At 54.6% G+C, this 19,429-nt stretch overlaps 2 protein-coding genes across 15 annotated transcripts in view; one reads left to right on the top strand and one right to left on the bottom strand.

Moving 5' to 3' along the window:
* Positions 1 to 10,672, bottom strand: part of cep164 (centrosomal protein 164) — a 215,000-nt gene extending 204,328 nt beyond the window's left edge. For 6 of the 13 annotated variants that reach the window (XM_087976360.1, XM_087976359.1, XM_087976363.1 and 3 more), the window contains exon 1: positions 10,497 to 10,669. The gene's annotated coding sequence lies outside the window, so the exon portion shown is untranslated. Of the gene's footprint in view, positions 1 to 10,496 lie in introns of all 13 variants that reach the window. The other 7 variants (XM_087976366.1, XM_087976367.1, XM_087976364.1 and 4 more) reach the window with 3 other exon arrangements.
* A 576-nt stretch (positions 10,673 to 11,248) lies between these two features.
* The window catches only part of bace1 (beta-secretase 1), a 121,829-nt gene continuing 113,648 nt past the window's right edge, over positions 11,249 to 19,429 (top strand). For both annotated transcript variants that reach the window (XR_006309361.2, XM_043676578.2), the window contains exon 1: positions 11,249 to 11,898. Coding sequence is in view for 1 of the 2 variants with exons in the window: in XM_043676578.2 (XP_043532513.1) it covers positions 11,644 to 11,898 (255 nt within the window). In the remaining variant the exon portion in view is untranslated. The remainder of the gene's footprint in view (positions 11,899 to 19,429) is intronic.

The following is a 19,429-nucleotide window of genomic DNA, read 5'->3' as shown; positions in this document are numbered from 1 at the left end:
CTCATTCCCCCCCCCTCCTCCTCTCCTCATTCCCCCCCCCTCCTCCTCTCCTCATTTCCCCCCCTCCTCCTCTCCTCATTCCCCCCCCTCCTCCTCTCCTCATTCCCCCCCCTCCTCCTCTCCTCATTCCCCCCCCCCTCCTCCTCTCCTCATTCCCCCCCTCCTCCTCCTCTCCTCATTCCCCCCCCTCGTCTCCTCATTCCCCCCCCCCCCTCTCCTCATTCCCCCCCCCCTCCTCTCCTCATTCCCCCCCCCCTCCTCTCCTCATTCCCCCCCCTTCTCCTCATTCCCCCCTTCTCCTCATTCCCCCCCCTCTTCTCCTCAGCCCTCCCCCCCTCTTCTCCTCAGCTCCCCCCCCCCTCTTCTCCTCAGCTCCCCCCCTCTTCTCCTCAGCCCCCCCCCTCTTCTCCTCAGTCCCCCCCCTCTTCTCCTCAGTCCCCCCCCCTCTTCTCCTCAGTCCCCCCCCCTCTTCTCCTCAGTCCCCCCCCCTCTTCTCCTCAGTCCCCCCCCCCTCTTCTCCTCAGTCCCCCCCCTCTTCTCCTCAGTCCCCCCCCCTCTTCTCCTCAGTCCTCCCCCTCTTCTCCTCAGTCCTCCCCCTCTTCTCCTCAGTCCTCCCCCTCTTCTCCTCAGTCCTCCCCCCTTCTCCTCAGTCCTCCCCCCTTCTCCTCAGTCCTCCCCCCTTCTCCTCAGTCCTCCCCCCTTCTCCTCAGTCCTCCCCCCCTCTCCTCAGTCCTCCCCCCCTCTTCTCCTCAGCCCTCCCCCCCTCTTCTCCTCAGCTCCCCCCCTCTTCTCCTCAGTCCCCCCCCCTCTTCTCCTCAGTCCCCCCCCTTTTCTCCTCAGTCCCCCCCCTTCTCCTCAGTCCCCCCCCTTCTCCTCAGTCCCCCCCCTCTCTTCTCCTCTCCTCATTCCCCCCCTCTCTTCTCCTCTCCTCATTCCCCCTCTCCTCATTTCCCACCCCTCCTCCTCTCCTCATTCCCCCCCCTCCTCATATTCCCCCCCCCCCTCCTCTCCTCATTCCCCCCCCCTCCTCCTCTCCTCATTCCACCCCCCTCCTCCTCCTCTCCTCATTCCACCCCCTCCTCTCCTCATTCCCCCCCCCCTCCTCTCCTCATTCCCCCCCCCCTCCTCTCCTCATTCCCCCCCCCTCCTCTCCTCATTCCCCCCCCCTCCTCTCCTCATTCCCCCCCCCCTCCTCTCCTCATTCCCCCCCCCTTCTCCTCATTCCCCCCTTCTCCTCATTCCCCCCCCTCTTCTCCTCAGCCCTCCCCCCCTCTTCTCCTCAGCTCCCCCCCTCTTCTCCTCAGTCCCCCCCCCTCTTCTCCTCAGTCCCCCCCCTCTTCTCCTCAGTCCCCCCCCTCTTCTCCTCAGTCCCCCCCCTCTTCTCCTCAGTCCTCCCCCCTTCTCCTCAGTCCTCCCCCCTTCTCCTCAGTCCTCCCCCCTTCTCCTCAGTCCTCCCCCCCTCTTCTCCTCAGCCCTCCCCCCCCTCTTCTCCTCAGCCCTCCCCCCCTCTTCTCCTCAGTCCCCCCCCTCTTCTCCTCAGTCCCCCCCCCTCTTCTCCTCAGTCCCCCCCCTTCTCCTCAGTCCCCCCCCTTCTCCTCAGTCCCCCCCCCTTCTCCTCATCCCCCCCTCTCTTCTCCTCTCCTCATTCCCCCTCTCCTCATTTCCCCCCCTCCTCCTCTCCTCATTCCCCCCCCTCCTCTCATTCCACCCCCCTCCTCCTCTCCTCATTCCACCCCCTCCTCCTCTCCTCATTCCCCCCTCCTCCTCCTCTCCTCATTCCCCCCTCCTCCTCCTCTCCTCATTCCCCCCTCCTCCTCCTCTCCTCATTCCCCCCTCCTCCTCCTCTCCTCATTCCCCCCTCCTCCTCCTCTCCTCATTCCCCCCTCCTCCTCCTCTCCTCATTCCCCCCTCCTCCTCCTCTCCTCATTCCCCCCTCCTCCTCCTCTCCTCATTCCCCCCTCCTCCTCCTCTCCTCATTCCCCCCTCCTCCTCCTCTCCTCATTTCCCCCCTCCTCCTCCTCTCATTCCCCCCCCCTCCTCCTCTCATTTCCCCCCCCTCCTCCTCTCCTCATTTCCCCCCCCCCCTCCTCTCCTCATTTCCCCCCCCCCTCCTCTCCTCATTTCCCCCCCCTCCTCCTCTCCTCATTTCCCCCCCTCCTCCTCTCCTCATTCCCCCCCTCCTCCTCTCCTCATTTCCCCCCCTCCTCCTCTCCTCATTTCCCCCCCTCCTCCTCTCCTCATTTCCCCCCCTCCTCCTCTCCTCATTTCCCCCCCTCCTCCTCTCCTCATTTCCCCCCCTCCTCCTCTCCTCATTTCCCCCCCTCCTCCTCTCCTCATTTCCCCCCCTCCTCCTCTCCTCATTTCCCCCCCTCCTCCTCTCCTCATTTCCCCCCTCCTCCTCTCCTCATTACCCCCCCTCCTCCTCTCCTCATTCCCCCCCCTCCTCCTCTCCTCATTTCCCCCCCTCCTCCTCTCCTCATTCCCCCCCCTCCTCCTCTCCTCATTCCCCCCCTCTCCTCCTCTCCTCATTCCCCCCCTCTCCTCCTCTCCTCATTCCCCCCCTCTCCTCCTCTCCTCATTCCCCCCCTCTCCTCCTCTCCTCATTCCCCCCCCTCTCCTCCTCTCCTCATTCCCCCCCTCTCCTCCTCTCCTCATTCCCCCCCCTCTCCTCATATTCCCCCCCCTCCTCCTCTCCTCATTCCCCCCCGTCCTCCTCTCCTCAGTCCCCCCCCTCCTCCTCCTCTCATTCCACCCCCTCCTCCTCCTCTCATTCCACCCCCTCCTCCTCCTCTCATTCCCCCCCTCCTCCTCTCCTCATTTCCCCCCCTCCTCCTCTCCTCATTCCCCCCCCTCCTCCTCTCCTCATTCCCCCCCCCTCCTCCTCTCCTCATTCCCCCCCCCTCCTCCTCTCCTCATTCCCCCCCCCTCCTCTTCTCCTCATTCCCCCCCCTCCTCTTCTCCTCATTCCCCCCCCTCCTCTTCTCCTCATTCCCCCCCTCCTCTTCTCCTCATTCCCCCCCTCCTCTTCTCCTCATTCCCCCCCTCCTCTTCTCCTCATTTCCCCTCCACTTCTCATTCCCCCCCCTTCTCATTCCCCCCCCCCTTCTCCTCAGTCCCCCCCCCTTCTCCTCAGTCCCCCCCCCCCCTTCTCCTCAGTCCACCCCCTTCTCCTCATTCTCCCCCCCCTTCTCCTCAGTCCCCCCCCTCTTCTCCTCAGTCCCCCTCTTCTCCTCAGTCCCCCACTTCTCCTCAGTCCCCCCCCCCCCACTTCTCCTCAGTCCCCCCCCCCACTTCTCCTCAGTCCCCCCCTCCTTCTCCTCAGTCCCCCCCCCTTCTCCTCAGTCCCCCCCCTTCTCCTCAGTCCCCCCCCCCTTCTTATTCTCCCCCCTCTTCTCCTCATCCCCCCCCTCTCTTCTCCTCTCCTCATTCCCCCCCTCTCTTCTCCTCTCCTCATTCCCCCCCTCCTCATTCCCCCCCCCTCCTCCTCTCCTCATTTCCCCCCCTCCTCCTCTCCTCATTCCCCCCCCTCCTCCTCTCCTCATTCCCCCCCTCTCCTCCTCTCCTCATTCCCCCCCTCTCCTCATATTCCCCCCCCTCCTCCTCTCCTCATTCCCCCCCGTCCTCCTCTCCTCATTCCCCCCCCTCCTCCTCTCCTCATTCCACCCCCTCCTCCTCTCCTCATTTCCCCCCCTCCTCCTCTCCTCATTTCCCCCCCTCCTCCTCTCCTCATTTCCCCCCCTCCTCCTCTCCTCATTTCCCCCCCTCCTCCTCTCCTCATTTCCCCCCCTCCTCCTCTCCTCATTTCCCCCCCTCCTCCTCTCCTCATTTCCCCCCTCCTCCTCTCCTCATTACCCCCCCTCCTCCTCTCCTCATTCCCCCCCTCCTCCTCTCCTCATTTCCCCCCCTCCTCCTCTCCTCATTTCCCCCCCTCCTCCTCTCCTCATTTCTCCCCCTCCTCTTCTCCTCATTCCCCCCCTCCTCTTCTCCTCATTCCCCCCCCCCTCCTCTTCTCCTCATTCCCCCCCCTCCTCTTCTCCTCATTCCCCCCCCTCCTCTTCTCCTCATTCCCCCCCTCCTCTTCTCCTCATTCCCCCCCTCCTCTTCTCCTCATTCCCCCCCTCCTCTTCTCCTCATTTCCCCTCCACTTCTCATTCCCCCCCCCCTTCTCATTCCCCCCCCCTTCTCCTCAGTCCCCCCCCCCTTCTCCTCAGTCCCCCCCCCCCCTTCTTCTCAGTCCACCCCCTTCTCCTCATTCTCCCCCCCCTTCTCCTCAGTCCCCCCCCTCTTCTCCTCAGTCCCCCACTTCTCCTCAGTCCCCCCCCCACTTCTCCTCAGTCCCCCCCCCCACTTCTCCTCAGTCCCCCCCTCCTTCTCCTCAGTCCCCCCCCCCTTCTCCTCAGTCCCCCCCCCTTCTCCTCAGTCCCCCCCCCTTCTTATTCTCCCCCCTCTTCTCCTCATCCCCCCCCTCTCTTCTCCTCTCCTCATTCCCCCCCTCTCTTCTCCTCTCCTCATTCCCCCCCCTCCTCATTCCCCCCCCTCCTCCTCTCCTCATTTCCCCCCCTCCTCCTCTCCTCATTCCCCCCCCTCCTCCTCTCCTCATTCCCCCCCTCTCCTCCTCTCCTCATTCCCCCCCTCTCCTCCTCTCCTCATTCCCCCCCTCTCCTCCTCTCCTCATTCCCCCCCTCTCCTCCTCTCCTCATTCCCCCCCTCTCCTCCTCTCCTCATTCCCCCCCTCTCCTCCTCTCCTCATTCCCCCCCTCTCCTCATATTCCCCCCCCTCCTCCTCTCCTCATTCCCCCCCGTCCTCCTCTCCTCAGTCCCCCCCCTCCTCCTCCTCTCATTCCACCCCCTCCTCCTCCTCTCATTCCACCCCCTCCTCCTCCTCTCATTCCCCCCCTCCTCCTCTCCTCATTCCCCCCCCTCCTCCTCTCCTCATTCCCCCCCCTCCTCCTCTCCTCATTCCCCCCCCTCCTCCTCTCCTCATTCCCCCCCCCTCCTCCTCTCCTCATTCCCCCCCCCTCCTCTTCTCCTCATTCCCCCCCCTCCTCTTCTCCTCATTCCCCCCCCTCCTCTTCTCCTCATTCCCCCCCTCCTCTTCTCCTCATTCCCCCCCTCCTCTTCTCCTCATTCCCCCCCTCCTCTTCTCCTCATTTCCCCTCCACTTCTCATTCCCCCCCCTTCTCATTCCCCCCCCCCTTCTCCTCAGTCCCCCCCCCTTCTCCTCAGTCCCCCCCCCCCTTCTCCTCAGTCCACCCCCTTCTCCTCATTCTCCCCCCCCTTCTCCTCAGTCCCCCCCCTCTTCTCCTCAGTCCCCCTCTTCTCCTCAGTCCCCCACTTCTCCTCAGTCCCCCCCCCCCACTTCTCCTCAGTCCCCCCCCCCACTTCTCCTCAGTCCCCCCCTCCTTCTCCTCAGTCCCCCCCCCTTCTCCTCAGTCCCCCCCCTTCTCCTCAGTCCCCCCCCCTTCTTATTCTCCCCCCTCTTCTCCTCATCCCCCCCCTCTCTTCTCCTCTCCTCATTCCCCCCCTCTCTTCTCCTCTCCTCATTCCCCCCCTCCTCATTCCCCCCCCCTCCTCCTCTCCTCATTTCCCCCCCTCCTCCTCTCCTCATTCCCCCCCCTCCTCCTCTCCTCATTCCCCCCCTCTCCTCCTCTCCTCATTCCCCCCCTCTCCTCATATTCCCCCCCCTCCTCCTCTCCTCATTCCCCCCCGTCCTCCTCTCCTCATTCCCCCCCCTCCTCCTCTCCTCATTCCACCCCCTCCTCCTCTCCTCATTCCACCCCCTCCTCCTCCTCTCATTCCACCCCCTCCTCCTCTCCTCATTCCACCCCCTCCTCCTCTCCTCATTTCCCCCCCTCCTCCTCTCCTCATTCCCCCCCCCTCCTCCTCTCCTCATTCCCCCCCCTCCTCCTCTCCTCATTCCCCCCCCTCCTCCTCTCCTCATTCCCCCCCTCCTCTTCTCCTCATTCCCCCCCCCTCCTCTTCTCCTCATTCCCCCCCCCTCCTCTTCTCCTCATTCCCCCCTCCTCTTCTCCTCATTCCCCCCCACTTCTCAGTCCCCCCCCCTTCTCAGTCCCCCCCCCTTCTCCTCAGTCCCCCCCCTTCTCCTCAGTCCCCCCCCTTCTCCTCAGCCCCCCCCCCTTCTCCTCATTCTCCCCCCCCTTCTCCTCAGTCCCCCCCCTTCTCCTCATTCTCCCCCCCCTTCTCCTCATTCTCCCCCCCCCTTCTCCTCAGTACCCCCCCACTTCTCCTCAGTCCCCCCCCCACTTCTCCTCAGTCCCCCCCCCACTTCTCCTCAGTCCCCCCCTCCTTCTCCTCAGTCCCCCCCTCCTTCTCCTCAGTCCCCCACTTCTCCTCAGTCCCCCCTTTCTCCTCAGTCCCCCCCCCTTCTCCTCAGTCCCCCCCCTTCTTATTCTCCCCCCCTCTTCTCCTCATCCCCCCCTCTCTTCTCCTCTCCTCATTCCCCCCCTCCTCTTCTCCTCATTCCCCCCCCTCTTCTTCTCCTCATTCCCCCCCCTCTTCTCCTCATTCCCCCCCACTTCTCATTCCCCCCCCCTTCTCCTCAGTCCGCCCCCCTTCTCCTCAGTCCGCCCCCCTTCTCCTCAGTCCGCCCCCCTTCTCCTCAGTCCGCCCCCCTTCTCCTCAGTCCCCCCCCTTCTTATTGTCCCCCCCTCTTCTCCTCATCCCCCCCTCTCTTCTCCTCTCCTCATTCCCCCCCTCCTCTTCTCCTCATTCCCCCCCCTCTTCTTCTCCTCATTCCCCCCCCTCTTCTCCTCATTCCCCCCCACTTCTCATTCCCCCCCCCTTCTCCTCAGTCCGCCCCCCTTCTCCTCAGTCCGCCCCCCTTCTCCTCAGTCCGCCCCCCTTCTCCTCAGTCCGCCCCCCTTCTCCTCAGTCCGCCCCCCTTCTCCTCAGTCCGCCCCCCTTCTCCTCAGTCCGCCCCCCTTCTCCTCAGTCCGCCCCCCTTCTCCTCAGTCCGCCCCCCTTCTCCTCATTCTCCCCCCCCTTCTCCTCATTCTCCCCCCCCTTCTCCTCATTCTCCCCCCCTTCTCCTCATTCTCCCCCCCCTTCTCCTCATTCTCCCCCCCTTCTCCTCATTCTCCCCCCCCTTCTCCTCATTCTCCCCCCCCCCTTCTCCTCATTCTCCCCCCCTTCTCCTCATTCTCCCCCCCTTCTCCTCATTCTCCCCCCCCTTCTCCTCATTCTCCCCCCCCTTCTCCTCATTCTCCCCCCCTTCTCCTCAGTCCCCCCCCCTTCTCCTCATTCTCCCCCCCCTTCTCCTCAGTACCCCCACTTCTCCTCAGTCCCCCCCCCCACTTCTCCTCAGTCCCCCCCCCCACTTCTCCTCAGTCCCCCCCCCCACTTCTCCTCAGTCCCCCCCCCCCACTTCTCCTCAGTCCCCCCCCCCACTTCTCCTCAGTCCCCCCCCCACTTCTCCTCAGTCCCCCCCCCACTTCTCCTCAGTCCCCCCCCCACTTCTCCTCAGTCCCCCCCCCACTTCTCCTCAGTCCCCCCCCCACTTCTCCTCAGTCCCCCCCCCACTTCTCCTCAGTCCCCCCCCCACTTCTCCTCAGTCCCCCCCCCCCTTCTCCTCAGTCCCCCCCCCCTTCTCCTCAGTCCCCCCCCCCTTCTCCTCAGTCCCCCCCCCTTCTCCTCAGTCCCCCCCCCTTCTTATTCTCCCCCCCCTCTTCTCCTCATCCCCCCCCTCTCTTCTCCTCTCCTCATTCCCCCCCTCCTCATTCCCCCCCCTCCTCCTCTCCTCATTTCCCCCCCCTCCTCCTCTCCTCATTTCCCCCCCCTCCTCCTCTCCTCATTCCCCCCCTCTCCTCCTCTCCTCATTCCCCCCCTCTCCTCCTCTCCTCATTCCCCCCCTCTCCTCCTCTCCTCATTCCCCCCCTCTCCTCCTCTCCTCATTCCCCCCCTCTCCTCCTCTCCTCATTCCCCCCCTCTCCTCCTCTCCTCATTCCCCCCCTCTCCTCCTCTCCTCATTCCCCCCCTCTCCTCCTCTCCTCATTCCCCCCCTCTCCTCCTCTCCTCATTCCCCCCCTCCTCCTCTCCTCATTTCCCCCCCTCCTCCTCTCCTCATTTCCCCCCCTCCTCCTCTCCTCATTTCCCCCCCTCCTCCTCTCCTCATTTCCCCCCCTCCTCCTCTCCTCATTTCCCCCCCCTCCTCTCATTTCCCCCCCCTCCTCTCCTCATTTCCCCCCCTCCTCCTCTCCTCATTTCCCCCCCCTCCTCTCCTCATTCCCCCCTCTCCTCCTCTCCTCATTCCCCCCTCTCCTCCTCTCCTCATTCCCCCCTCTCCTCCTCTCCTCATTCCCCCCCTCTCCTCCTCTCCTCATTCCCCCCCTCTCCTCATATTCCCCCCCCTCCTCCTCTCCTCATTCCCCCCCTCTCCTCATTCCCCCCCCTCCTCCTCTCCTCATTCCCCCCCCTCCTCCTCTCCTCATTCCCCCCCCTCCTCCTCTCCTCATTCCCCCCCCCCTCCTCTCCTCATTCCCCCCCCTCCTCCTCTCCTCATTCCCCCCCCTCCTCCTCTCCTCATTCCCCCCCCTCCTCCTCTCCTCATTCCCCCCCCTCCTCCTCTCCTCATTCCCCCCCCTCCTCCTCTCCTCATTCCCCCCCCTCCTCCTCTCCTCATTCCCCCCCCTCCTCCTCTCCTCATTCCCCCCCCTCCTCCTCTCCTCATTCCCCCCTCCTCCTCCTCTCCTCATTCCCCCCTCCTCCTCCTCTCCTCATTCCCCCCTCCTCCTCCCCTCATTCCCCCCTCCTCCTCCTCTCCTCATTCCCCCCTCCTCCTCATTCCCCCCCCTCCTCTTCTCCTCATTCCCCCCCTCCTCTTCTCCTCATTCCCCCCTCCTCCTCCTCTCCTCATTCCCCCCCCTCCTCTTCTCCTCATTCCCCCCCCTCCTCTTCTCCTCAGTCCCCCCCCTCCTCTTCTCCTCAGTCCCCCCCCTCCTCTTCTCCTCAGTCCCCCCCCTCCTCTTCTCCTCAGTCCCCCCCCTCCTCTTCTCCTCAGTCCCCCCCCCTTCTCCTCAGTCCCCCCCCTTCTCCTCAGTCCCCCCCCTTCTCCTCATTCTCCCCCCCCTTCTCCTCATTCTCCCCCCCCCTTCTCCTCATTCTCCCCCCCCTTCTCCTCATTCTCCCCCCCTTCTCCTCATTCTCCCCCCCTTCTCCTCATTCTCCCCCCCTTCTCCTCATTCTCCCCCCCTTCTCCTCATTCTCCCCCCCTTCTCCTCAGTCCCCCCCCCTTCTCCTCAGTCCCCCCCCCTTCTCCTCATTCTCCCCCCCTTCTCCTCAGTCCCCCCCCTTCTCCTCATTCTCCCCCCCTTCTCCTCATTCTCCCCCCCCTTCTCCTCATTCTCCCCCCCCTTCTCCTCATTCTCCCCCCCTTCTCCTCATTCTCCCCCCCTTCTCCTCATTCTCCCCCCCTTCTCCTCATTCTCCCCCCCTTCTCCTCATTCTCCCCCCCTTCTCCTCATTCTCCCCCCTTCTCCTCATTCTCCCCCCCTTCTCCTCATTCTCCCCCCCTTCTCCTCAGTCCCCCCCTCTTCTCAGTCCCCCACTTCTCCTCAGTCCCCCCCCCACTTCTCCTCAGTCCCCCCCCCCACTTCTCCTCAGTCCCCCCCCACTTCTCCTCAGTCCCCCCCCCACTTCTCCTCAGTCCCCCCCCCCACTTCTCCTCAGTCCCCCCCCACTTCTCCTCAGTCCCCCCCCCACTTCTCCTCAGTCCCCCCCCCCCCACTTCTCCTCAGTCCCCCCCCCCACTTCTCCTCAGTCCCCCCCCCCCCCACTTCTCCTCAGTCCCCCCCCCACTTCTCCTCAGTCCCCCCCTCCACTTCTCCTCAGTCCCCCCCTCCACTTCTCCTCAGTCCCCCCCCCCACTTCTCCTCAGTCCCCCCCTCTTCTCCTCATTCCCCCACTCCTCCTCAGTCCCCCCCACTTCTCCTCAGTCCCCCCCACTTCTCCTCAGTCCCCCCCCCTCCTCCTCATTCCCCCCCTCCTCTTCTCCTCAGTCCCCCCCCCCACTTCTCCTCAGTCCCCCCCTCTTCTCCTCATTCCCCCACTCCTCCTCAGTCCCCCCCACTTCTCCTCAGTCCCCCCCACTTCTCCTCAGTCCCCCCCCCTCCTCCTCATTCCCCCCCTCCTCCTCATTCCCCCCCTCCTCCTCATTCCCCCCCCCTCCACTCCTCATTCCCCCCCCCTCCACTCCTCATTCCCCCCCCTCATTTCCTCCCCCCCCCTCCTCATTCCACCCCCTCCTCATTTCCTCCCCCCCTCATCATTTCCCCCCCTCATTCTCCCTCCCCCCCCATTCTCCTCCCCCCCCCATTCTCCTCCCCCCCCCATTCTCCCTCTCTCCCCCCCCCTCATTCTCCCTCCCCCCCCATTCTCCTCCCCCCCCCATTCTCCCTCTCCCTCCCCCCTCCTCATTCTCCCTCCCCCCCCTCATTCCCCTCCACCTCCGCCGCCGGCTCCATAGCAACCAGGTCGCGTACCTGAGCCGCTGGGCCCGCGCTGCCCTCAGGCGCGGGGAGAGCCGCCTCCATGAACCAGCCCCCGCTCCTCAGACACCACCACTGCCACTTTGACACTTCCCAGGATTAGAACAGAAAAACACTAAATAAATTCAGCTAAAAGGTCACTTCCGGCGCCACACTTCAAGCAACGCAGCCTCCCGTCCCGCTCCTCACCTCTCCTCTATCCGATTGGCCCATAATGCCTACAGTCAACGGTACCTGGTATCTGATTGGTCCATTCCGACCGTCGATCAAAACTGTGGCCACCGCCCCCTACGGCTGTGATAGGTACGCATGCGTAGCACTGCCGCAACGCCCGCCGGGAGTTGTAGTTTCCCCAGCCCAGACCCACTGCAACTTGTAGAGAATTGAAGCGATACAGAATTTGAGGGCAAAGGCATTTCAGCACCTGTGGCTCCAGAACTATCTCTCTGAGCCTTATTGCAAGCAAATCTTTTCAAAGTAAAAATGACTGTTCAAAGTGGTTGAATTGAGAGATGTGTTTAAATGCATCCCTCTGTGTGCAATAGCAGACTGTGCTCCTTTCTAGATTTTCTTTCTGTGGGATGCATAGAAAGGCACCAGGAGGAGACACGAGGATGCACAGCAGAGTTTCCAATCATTATAGCAATAAGATGAGAAACTACAACACCCAGAGGGCTTTATCAACCTTGCTCCCCCTGCTTTTCCCAGCGTCATTCCTGTATTTTACTGTATGTACAATAGTTCTTCCGTTGGAGTGGGGAAGCAGAGAGACAGTCGGAAGATTGTTCAGTCTCTGCTGATGCTGCCTCTACCGAAACCCATCACCATTTATTCCATCAAGCATCGATTTACAATCTCAAATAGTAGAGTCATGAACAATAATGGCATTTTCTACAGCTTCCCAGACTCTCCACGAAGATCCATTCATGTAAACCAGTAATGAACTCACTGCCTTTTTTTTTAAATGCCGTTCCTTTTAAACCCATCAATGAAGCATCCGACACCGTGTGCTTGCCTTCCCCCCCACATGTCTCAATGTAGTGCGAGAGGGGGTTAAATAAATATCATTTGCAGGCAGCTGCTGTGCAATCGCACTTGTCTTTTCCTTTTAAACAAAAGAGAGGGAAGAAAGTGTTTCGAAATGAATTTTTGTCCCCTTTCTCGTTTTCTGCTGTTGCTTTGCTCTTTGACTGAATGGTTGTATTGCAACGGAGAGCCGTCAGGGATCAAGGTCCCTCTGAAAAATGATATCGGGATCCCCAGCAGGTTGCCCAGAGCTGCCGATGAGACTGGTCGGAGACAAAGTATAAATTTTATGGATATGGTTGATAATCTGAGAGGGAAATCTGGACAGGGATATTATGTGGAGATGACCATAGGAACACCCCCTCAGAAGGTAAGAGTGGAACGGTGTTTACTATGTAAATTATGTTTTAAATTCATGTATCTATGCATCTACGTATATATAAATTGGCATCGATAATTATATATGTTCTGCATTGTAAATTGTATCCAAGAATAATGATAATAACCTGTATCAAAATACAGTAACAATGTTCGCTATTTTTAATACTGTATATCAGTAAAGCCCTTCATTTAAATAGACAGCAGAAAACTATTTTTCTTACATTTCTGTTAATTTTACAGAGGAATATCTTTTATTTTGAAAGTAGCACATTAGTTCCAGCTTGGTTTTGAATAAACCGTGCCACTTAAATGTGCAAAAGGTGTTTGTCCAACCTTTTTCTACGGGAGCGTGGGAGAAACCGCTTCAGAACGCATCACTTAGTCTCTTCCATGTAAAGATTACAAATATAATGTACCAAAATACGACCTTCTTTCTTTCCTAAATACTTTGTTTTGTTTCTTGAAAAGATTTGTCAAACATTTATTCAAGAGAATACCCCTTTAACTGGAAGTCTTCTTTTCTGAAACCAACATAAAATTGACAAATAGATTTGGGAATAATTACACCTCAGTTCCGCCCAAAATCAATGTTTGTACTGAACCAGAATGCAGCCTGCTCATTTCCATTTGTCTTCATGATGCAAAGAGGATTTCCTTCAGTTGATGGAAAAAAATCTTTTCAGTAAGACTCCTTGGAATTGAGTGTAAAACCAAAACAAAGATTCGGCTTGGGTAAGAGGGACTTGTGTCTCTAATGGTTCAGGTGGTAAGCATTTTATCCACCGAAGAACTCAACCATATTCATCAAAAACCAGGTTTGATCACTTGTCTACACTTACAATTCTAGGGTCATACCAGAAGGCCTCAGGTCTTCTGTGCAGGGAAAACAGTAAAGAAATCAGCCAGAATCCCCATTACTCATTTCTCTGCAGTAACTTCTGCTGCTGAGTGATGGAGGGCAAATACTAGCTAGCTTATGCCACTGCCATTGTCTGGTTTCAAACATTAATTTTAATCCTGCTGTTGTTTTTAGTGTAATTTTAATTAATAATTTCAAGAGGGCATATTTTTAATCTCTGTATCTCTTTTTAATCTTCTGCATCTCTTTCTAAACAACTTAGCGATCCACTTTTCTCATTTCCTAATAAGAAATTATCCCATCTGACCCAATGTTCCAACCCTTTAAACAGTCTACAATCAAAGAATGTTCTTGTTTTGATTATTGTTCTTCGGGAGAGAGGTTAGTTTTAGGACTTATTACGTAGACATTGTTGTAAATCATACATTTAACACCACAGTAATTAGTGGAAAACCTCTCAGTAGTTGTGAACAGAATTTTTGGTCCAATACTTTTAAGTTTAATCAATGACCTTTGTTCATTTTAGTTGATACTAAACTGAGGTCAGTTCACTCAGTCATTTTAAAATAATATTGCAAAATGTTGACTCATGAGTTAATATTTGACAGTTTTGCTAAATGGAAAAATTGAGTACCACCTTTAAAGCCATGATTAAATATCAAATTATTATCTTCATTGTGTTTTTTTGGACAACATGAGGCATTACATCATGGCATTGTTCTTTTATGATTGTTTTTGCTTGAATCTAGCTAAGATCAGTGGAATAAAATAACAGTTATAGAGTTATACAACACGGAAACAGACCTTTCAGTCCAACTTGACCATGCCAACCAAATATCCTAAACTAATCCAGTCCCATTTGCCAACACCCAGCCCATATCCCTCTAAACCCTTCCTATTCATAAACCCATCCAGATTAAATGTTGTAATTGCACCAGCCTCCACCGCTCCCTCTGGCAGCTCATTCCATACACGCACCACCCTCTGCATGGAAAATCTGCCCCCTCAGCTCCCTTTTAAATATTTCCCTTCTCAACTTAAACCTATGCCCTCTAGTTTTGAACTCCCATTTCCTGGGAAAATGGCCTTGGCTATTCACCCTATCCTTGCTCCTCATGATTTTTAAAATCTTTGTAAGGTCACCCCTCAGTCTCTGATGCTCCAGGGAAAATAGCCCCAGCCAATTCAACGTCTCCCTATATCTTAAACCCTCCATACTGGCAACATCCTTGTAAATCTTTTTCGGACTTTTTCTGGTTTTACAGCGTATTTCCTAGAGCAGGGAAACCAGAATTCGTCACACTACCTTCTACGGATTCCACATGAAATTAATTTGTAAAAACCTTAACCAACAGGAACATGAGAATGAAGAGCAGGAATAGGCCATTCAGCCCCTCAAGCTTGCTCTACTATTTGATGTGATCATAGGCAGACAAGCAGGAGCCTGGAAGAACACAGCAAGCCAGGCAGCATCAGAAAGTAGAGAAGTCAACGTTTTGGGTGTAACCCTTCTTCAGGACTGGGATGGGTGTAAGGAGAGCTATAGATAAAGAGGGTGTTGGGGAGGGTTTTGGATGGGGATGGAGTGGAATGGTGAAAAAGTGCTAAGTGAACACAGGTAGAGGGTACAACCTGGTTGGTCGATGGGAGGAATGACTCCGTTTGGTAGCTGGAAGGAAGTGTCGGTCAGAGGGAATGGAAGGGAGGGAGAGGGACTGGAAAGGGAGTTGGGGGATGGGAAGGGAGGTTATTTGAAATTGGAGACCTCAATGTTGAGTCCTCCAGGCCAGAGGCTGCCCAGGTGGAAGCTGGTGTTGTTCCTCCAATTTGCAGTCTGATTCACTGTGGTAATGGAAGAGGCCAAGGATGATCATGTCAGAAAGGGAGTGGGAGGGGGGAATTAAAATGGGCAGTGTCTGGTTGGTCAGGTCAGCTCCTGCGGTCCTGGCTGAAATGCTCGGCAAACTCTACCTGTGTTCACCTATCACTACCTCACCATCCCGGCTGTCTCCCCACCAAAGCCCTCCCCCCACCACCCACATAATCTGCAGCTCCCCTTACACCCACCACTCATCCTGAAGAATGGTTACACCCAAAACGTTGACTTTTCCACCTCCTGATACTGCCTGACTTGTATTCTTCCAGCCTGCTGCTTGTCTACCTTGGATTCCAGCATCTGCAGTTTTTTTTGTCTCTAACTAAATTTGCTGTGATCACGCTTGATCTCAACTCGGCCTCAACTCCATTTTCTTGCCCAGTTCCGTAACCCTTCAACCTGTTACTCATGAGATATGTTTATTTCCTCCTTAAATTTACTCAGTGTCTCAACATCCACCATACTCTGGGATAATGAATTCCACAGATTAACCACACTTTGAGAGAAGTAATTTCTCCTCATCTCTATTTTAAATCTGCTTAGACCTTACCCTAAAACTATAACCCCTTGTTCTAGATTGCCCCTTTCCTTGTCTATTTTGTCAATCCCTGAAGTTAGTGCAGCTAATCCATCTCTCAGTTGCTGAAAACCTTTTGTCCATCTACAAGGCACAAGTTGGGAGTGTGATGAAATACTCCCCACTTGCCTGGATGAATGCAACTTGAAACTCAACACCATCCAGAACAAAGCAGCCAGCTTAATAGTCAAGAGTGTGGTGCTGACAAAGTATAGCAGGTCAGGTAGCATGAAGGGCTTATGCCCAAACATTGGTATTCCTGCTCCTCTGATGCTGCTTGACCTGCTGTGCTTTTCCAGCACCACATTCTCGACTGTGATCTCCAGTATCTGCAGTCCTCACTTTCTCCTAGCCAGTTTAATAGGAACTGTATCCACCACCATCATCATTTATTTCTTTCACCACAGATGCACTGAGGCAGTAGGGTGTACCACCAATAAGACCCAATGCTGTAACCTACAAACACTTCTTAAACAGTACTTTCAAAACCTGTGACCCCCTACCATCGAAAAGAGCAACTGCAGCAGATATATGGGGATACACTACTTGCAAGTTCCCCTCACACTGCCTCACACTGTCCTGACTTTGAAATATAACAAGTCAAAGAGTGTGGTGCTGGAAAAGCACAGTTGGTCAGGGGCCACACTTTTTGATTCTGATCTCCAGCGTCTGCAGTCCTCACTATTACCTTGGAAGTATAATGGTGGAACTTCACTGTCACTGAATTAAATTCCAGGAAGTCCTGCCCTGGACGTACACCACACTGACTGCAGCATGTTTTGGAGGCAGCTCACAGCGCCATTTCAAGGTCATTTAGTGAAAGGCAACAAATGCTGGCCTTGCTAATGATGCCTACATCCCATGAGTGCATAAAAAGTTTAAAATATATCCTACTCTAATGTACATGACAGAAAAACCATAGAAATTTCTCAGTACAGAGAGGTATTTGGACCCATCCTATCAGCACTGGCTCTCCAAACGAGCAATTTATTTTGTGCTTTCTCCCTATAGCCTCACACTTTCTTACTTTATAGGCGATAGTGTAATTCCATTTTGAATGTGCCACTTGCTGCGTGACAAAAGTTTTCCCATGTTACCTTGGCTTCTCTTACCAATTTCTTTAAATCGTGCCCCCTTGTTCTTGATCATTTCATGAGTCCCCTACCTGCTCTGGCTAGAACCTTTCCAAAATTGAACAGTGCTCATCATTAGTGTTTCACACCAGTATCACCAGTTTGGAAGCACAGCTGGTGTCTCTCCCCTACTCTCCATTGCCGATTCCAATGAGAATTCTGCCTCTAGTGGTAGCGATCAACTACAGCATTCTGCAGGCGAGAATTTCCATGAAAATGAAAGGTCCTGTCTCTCACAAGTCGTGGTTTAGATGCTAAAATTAAGTAAGGGCAACACAGAGTGTAGAGGGAGGAAGAAATAAATGATGATGCGTGATAAAAATTAACATTAATGGAGAAAGAGTAGAAACTGATGCAAAGCAAGAGTCAGCTGTGTTTGTGGAGGTAAACCTGAAAGGAGGACTTTTAACTGTGGAAAGGAGTTTAAGTGAATGGCGCAGTATGGTGCCACCTGGAACGGGGACACTTGGGCTCTCCAGTTCCAAAAAAGTCATGTCAGACTCAAAATGTTAACCCTGCTTCTCCCTCCACAGATGCTGCCAGACCCACTGACTTTCTCCAGCGCTCTATGTTTTTTACTTTGGGTGTTGCTGGCCCAGGCAGCACACTCCGTGCTATTGACAATATTTGCTGCCATCTTGAGCCTGCAATGCAATCATCCAGGATCACTTTATATAGTAGCATTAATCGTGAAGCAATGCATAACTGAAGCCCTTTAATCAATCTAATTCAATTTCCCCTGCATCTCCCAAAATCAACCTCCTCGATCTCCTTTACTGCATCAAAGACTTTAACCATTTGCATCATTTCAAAGAATTAGCTGAACTTCCAGAAGCCAACCTGTTTAAAGCAAATAAATATTCATTAGTCATAGATTTTTGTGTGACCTTTCAACACACAGAACCGTATGTCCTCTCAGAAGTCCCTTATGTATGCAGCTGAATAAATATTCTTGTTCAGATCAAAGTAATGCAAAGTTTTTTTCATGAGTGAGATAAGGCAGTAACTGACTGATCATGAACAGATCTTTACAGATTTGTTAATTTTGTTCTTTAATTGAAACATCTGAGGGATGGCTCACAGTGCAGAACAACACCAGGTCTGGAAAAAATAGGAGAGAAGATGAATAAAGTAAAAAAACATGGATAACACCAAGTTTGGGGTTTTGGATGGTAGTTGGAAGGGAAGGCAGAGAGTTCACTTTTTCCACACTCCTGAATAGGTGTAGGTTAAGAGTTGGAGACTGATCAAAAACCTTTCAATTTCAATTAACACACTGGGGATGTGGCAAGTATGGTGGATATTTGATATGGAGTATTCAAAACTTAGCAAGAGTAAGCCAAGAAAGAACTACAACTCAGTGTTATCGGTAAAACTAAAGTGACACAAACATGGTAGCAACCGTACAACAATTTGCATTTAGAAAGTGTCTGCAGCTCTGTAACCTCCTCCAGCCTAGATCAGATGAAGGCAAGTTAGAGAAACAGAAATGTGTATCCAATTCAAGGATCTTCAGTAAAGTTTCTCTCACACCCCACATGGGTAATCAGGCAACTTCCAGGAAGTGCCGTACATAATTTTCCAGAAATTTCCAAGGTTAGTCACTCTGGCTGTGAGGAGGTCCACAGGAGTAGGTAATGGGAATGGAAAGATTGTTATTTTCCTGTCAGCATCAATCACTATCTTGCCAGTTTTGTGCAGAGTTAAATGCTGCACTTGCCTTTTAGCAGGTCACATTCTAGCTACAGAACTGCAAGACAGTACATCCCTGTCAGCACTCTGCAGGCATCTAACAACCTTCCCAGTCTTCAGAATCTAACAAGTACATTCTACCTTTCATGCCAGAATACAAAGCTCAATATTAGCTACCTGCACACCAACTCTCCACCATCAGCCACCTTATTGCTCCCTGTGGGAGTTGAGAATGTTGTGGTGAAAATCAGAGCAGTGATGTGGGATGTGCATAAAACTATCTTAGGATTGCCTTGAATGCCGCGATAATAATGTGCTCCTCTCACCTCACAAGGAAACTTTGGGCTTTCCCCTTGGGCAGCACCCCTCAACACCATCCCAACAATTATATCCCCCATTAATACTCTAACCTGGACATGAGCAACCAAAAACAACCATTTGTATTTATGTAGTGTCTTTAGTGCTGTGAAAATACCCTCAGGTTTCTCGCAGCGGGCGCTTGGATATTGAGCCACAGAAGGAGAAATGGACCTGGTTATTGTAAGTTTAGTTACAGAAAATTACAATAGATTTTGAGGAGCATCTTGAAAGCTCAGTGGGCGGCACAGTGTCACAGTGGTTAGCACTGCTGCCTCACAGCACCAGAGACCTGGGTTCAATTCCCGCCTCAGGTGACTGTGTGGAGTTTGCACATTCTCCCCGTGTCTGTGTGGATTTCCTCCGGGTGCTGTGGTTTCCTCCCACAGTCCAAAGATGTGCAGGTCAGGTGAATTGGCCATGCTAAATTGCCTGTAGTGTTAGGTGAAGGGGTAAATATAGGGGTGTGGGTTGGTGTGGACTTGTTGGGCCGAAGGGCCTGTTTCCACACTGTAAGTAATCTAATCTAAGAAAGAAGGGAGGTAGGGAGGTGAAAACATTTAGGGACAGAATTCCAGAACTTAGGGACTTGGCTGCTGAAGGCATGGTGAAGCATGGAAAATTGGGGATGTGTGAGGGAAACTTGGAAAGTTGTAGGGCCTTTAAGTCATTAAATGTTAAATAGACTCAACAGAAGATGTTCTGTTTTACGCTTCATGAGATTGCAATTTTTTGCATTATTATATTTTAGTATTTCTCTTTGGCTGCACAAGACCTCCAAATAAGTCACTCAGTTCAGCAATTACACGGGAAGAACCTTTTTGAGCTGCAGAATATTAGAATGAAATATTGGTGGTTATTGTTTCATCACTGCTGGTGCAATCTGGAATAATGAATTAAGAATGTTAATATTAAAAGAATATTGGCTTTTCCTCAGTGTTATACATATTTGTTTGTGCTGTTTCTTTTATTTCTGCTTCTGTTTTTAATCCTGACTTTTAAGTACTAAGATGGTGCCAGAGACTG

This window comes from Chiloscyllium plagiosum, unplaced genomic scaffold (assembly GCF_037043375.1).
Source record: "Chiloscyllium plagiosum isolate Xiang-an unplaced genomic scaffold, Cpla_swu_hap1 HiC_scaffold_29, whole genome shotgun sequence".
Classification (NCBI taxonomy): Eukaryota; Metazoa; Chordata; class Chondrichthyes; order Orectolobiformes; family Hemiscylliidae; genus Chiloscyllium; species Chiloscyllium plagiosum.
The sequence above is the reverse complement of the archived record's forward strand: the minus strand, read 5'-3'. Positions and strand labels throughout refer to the sequence as shown.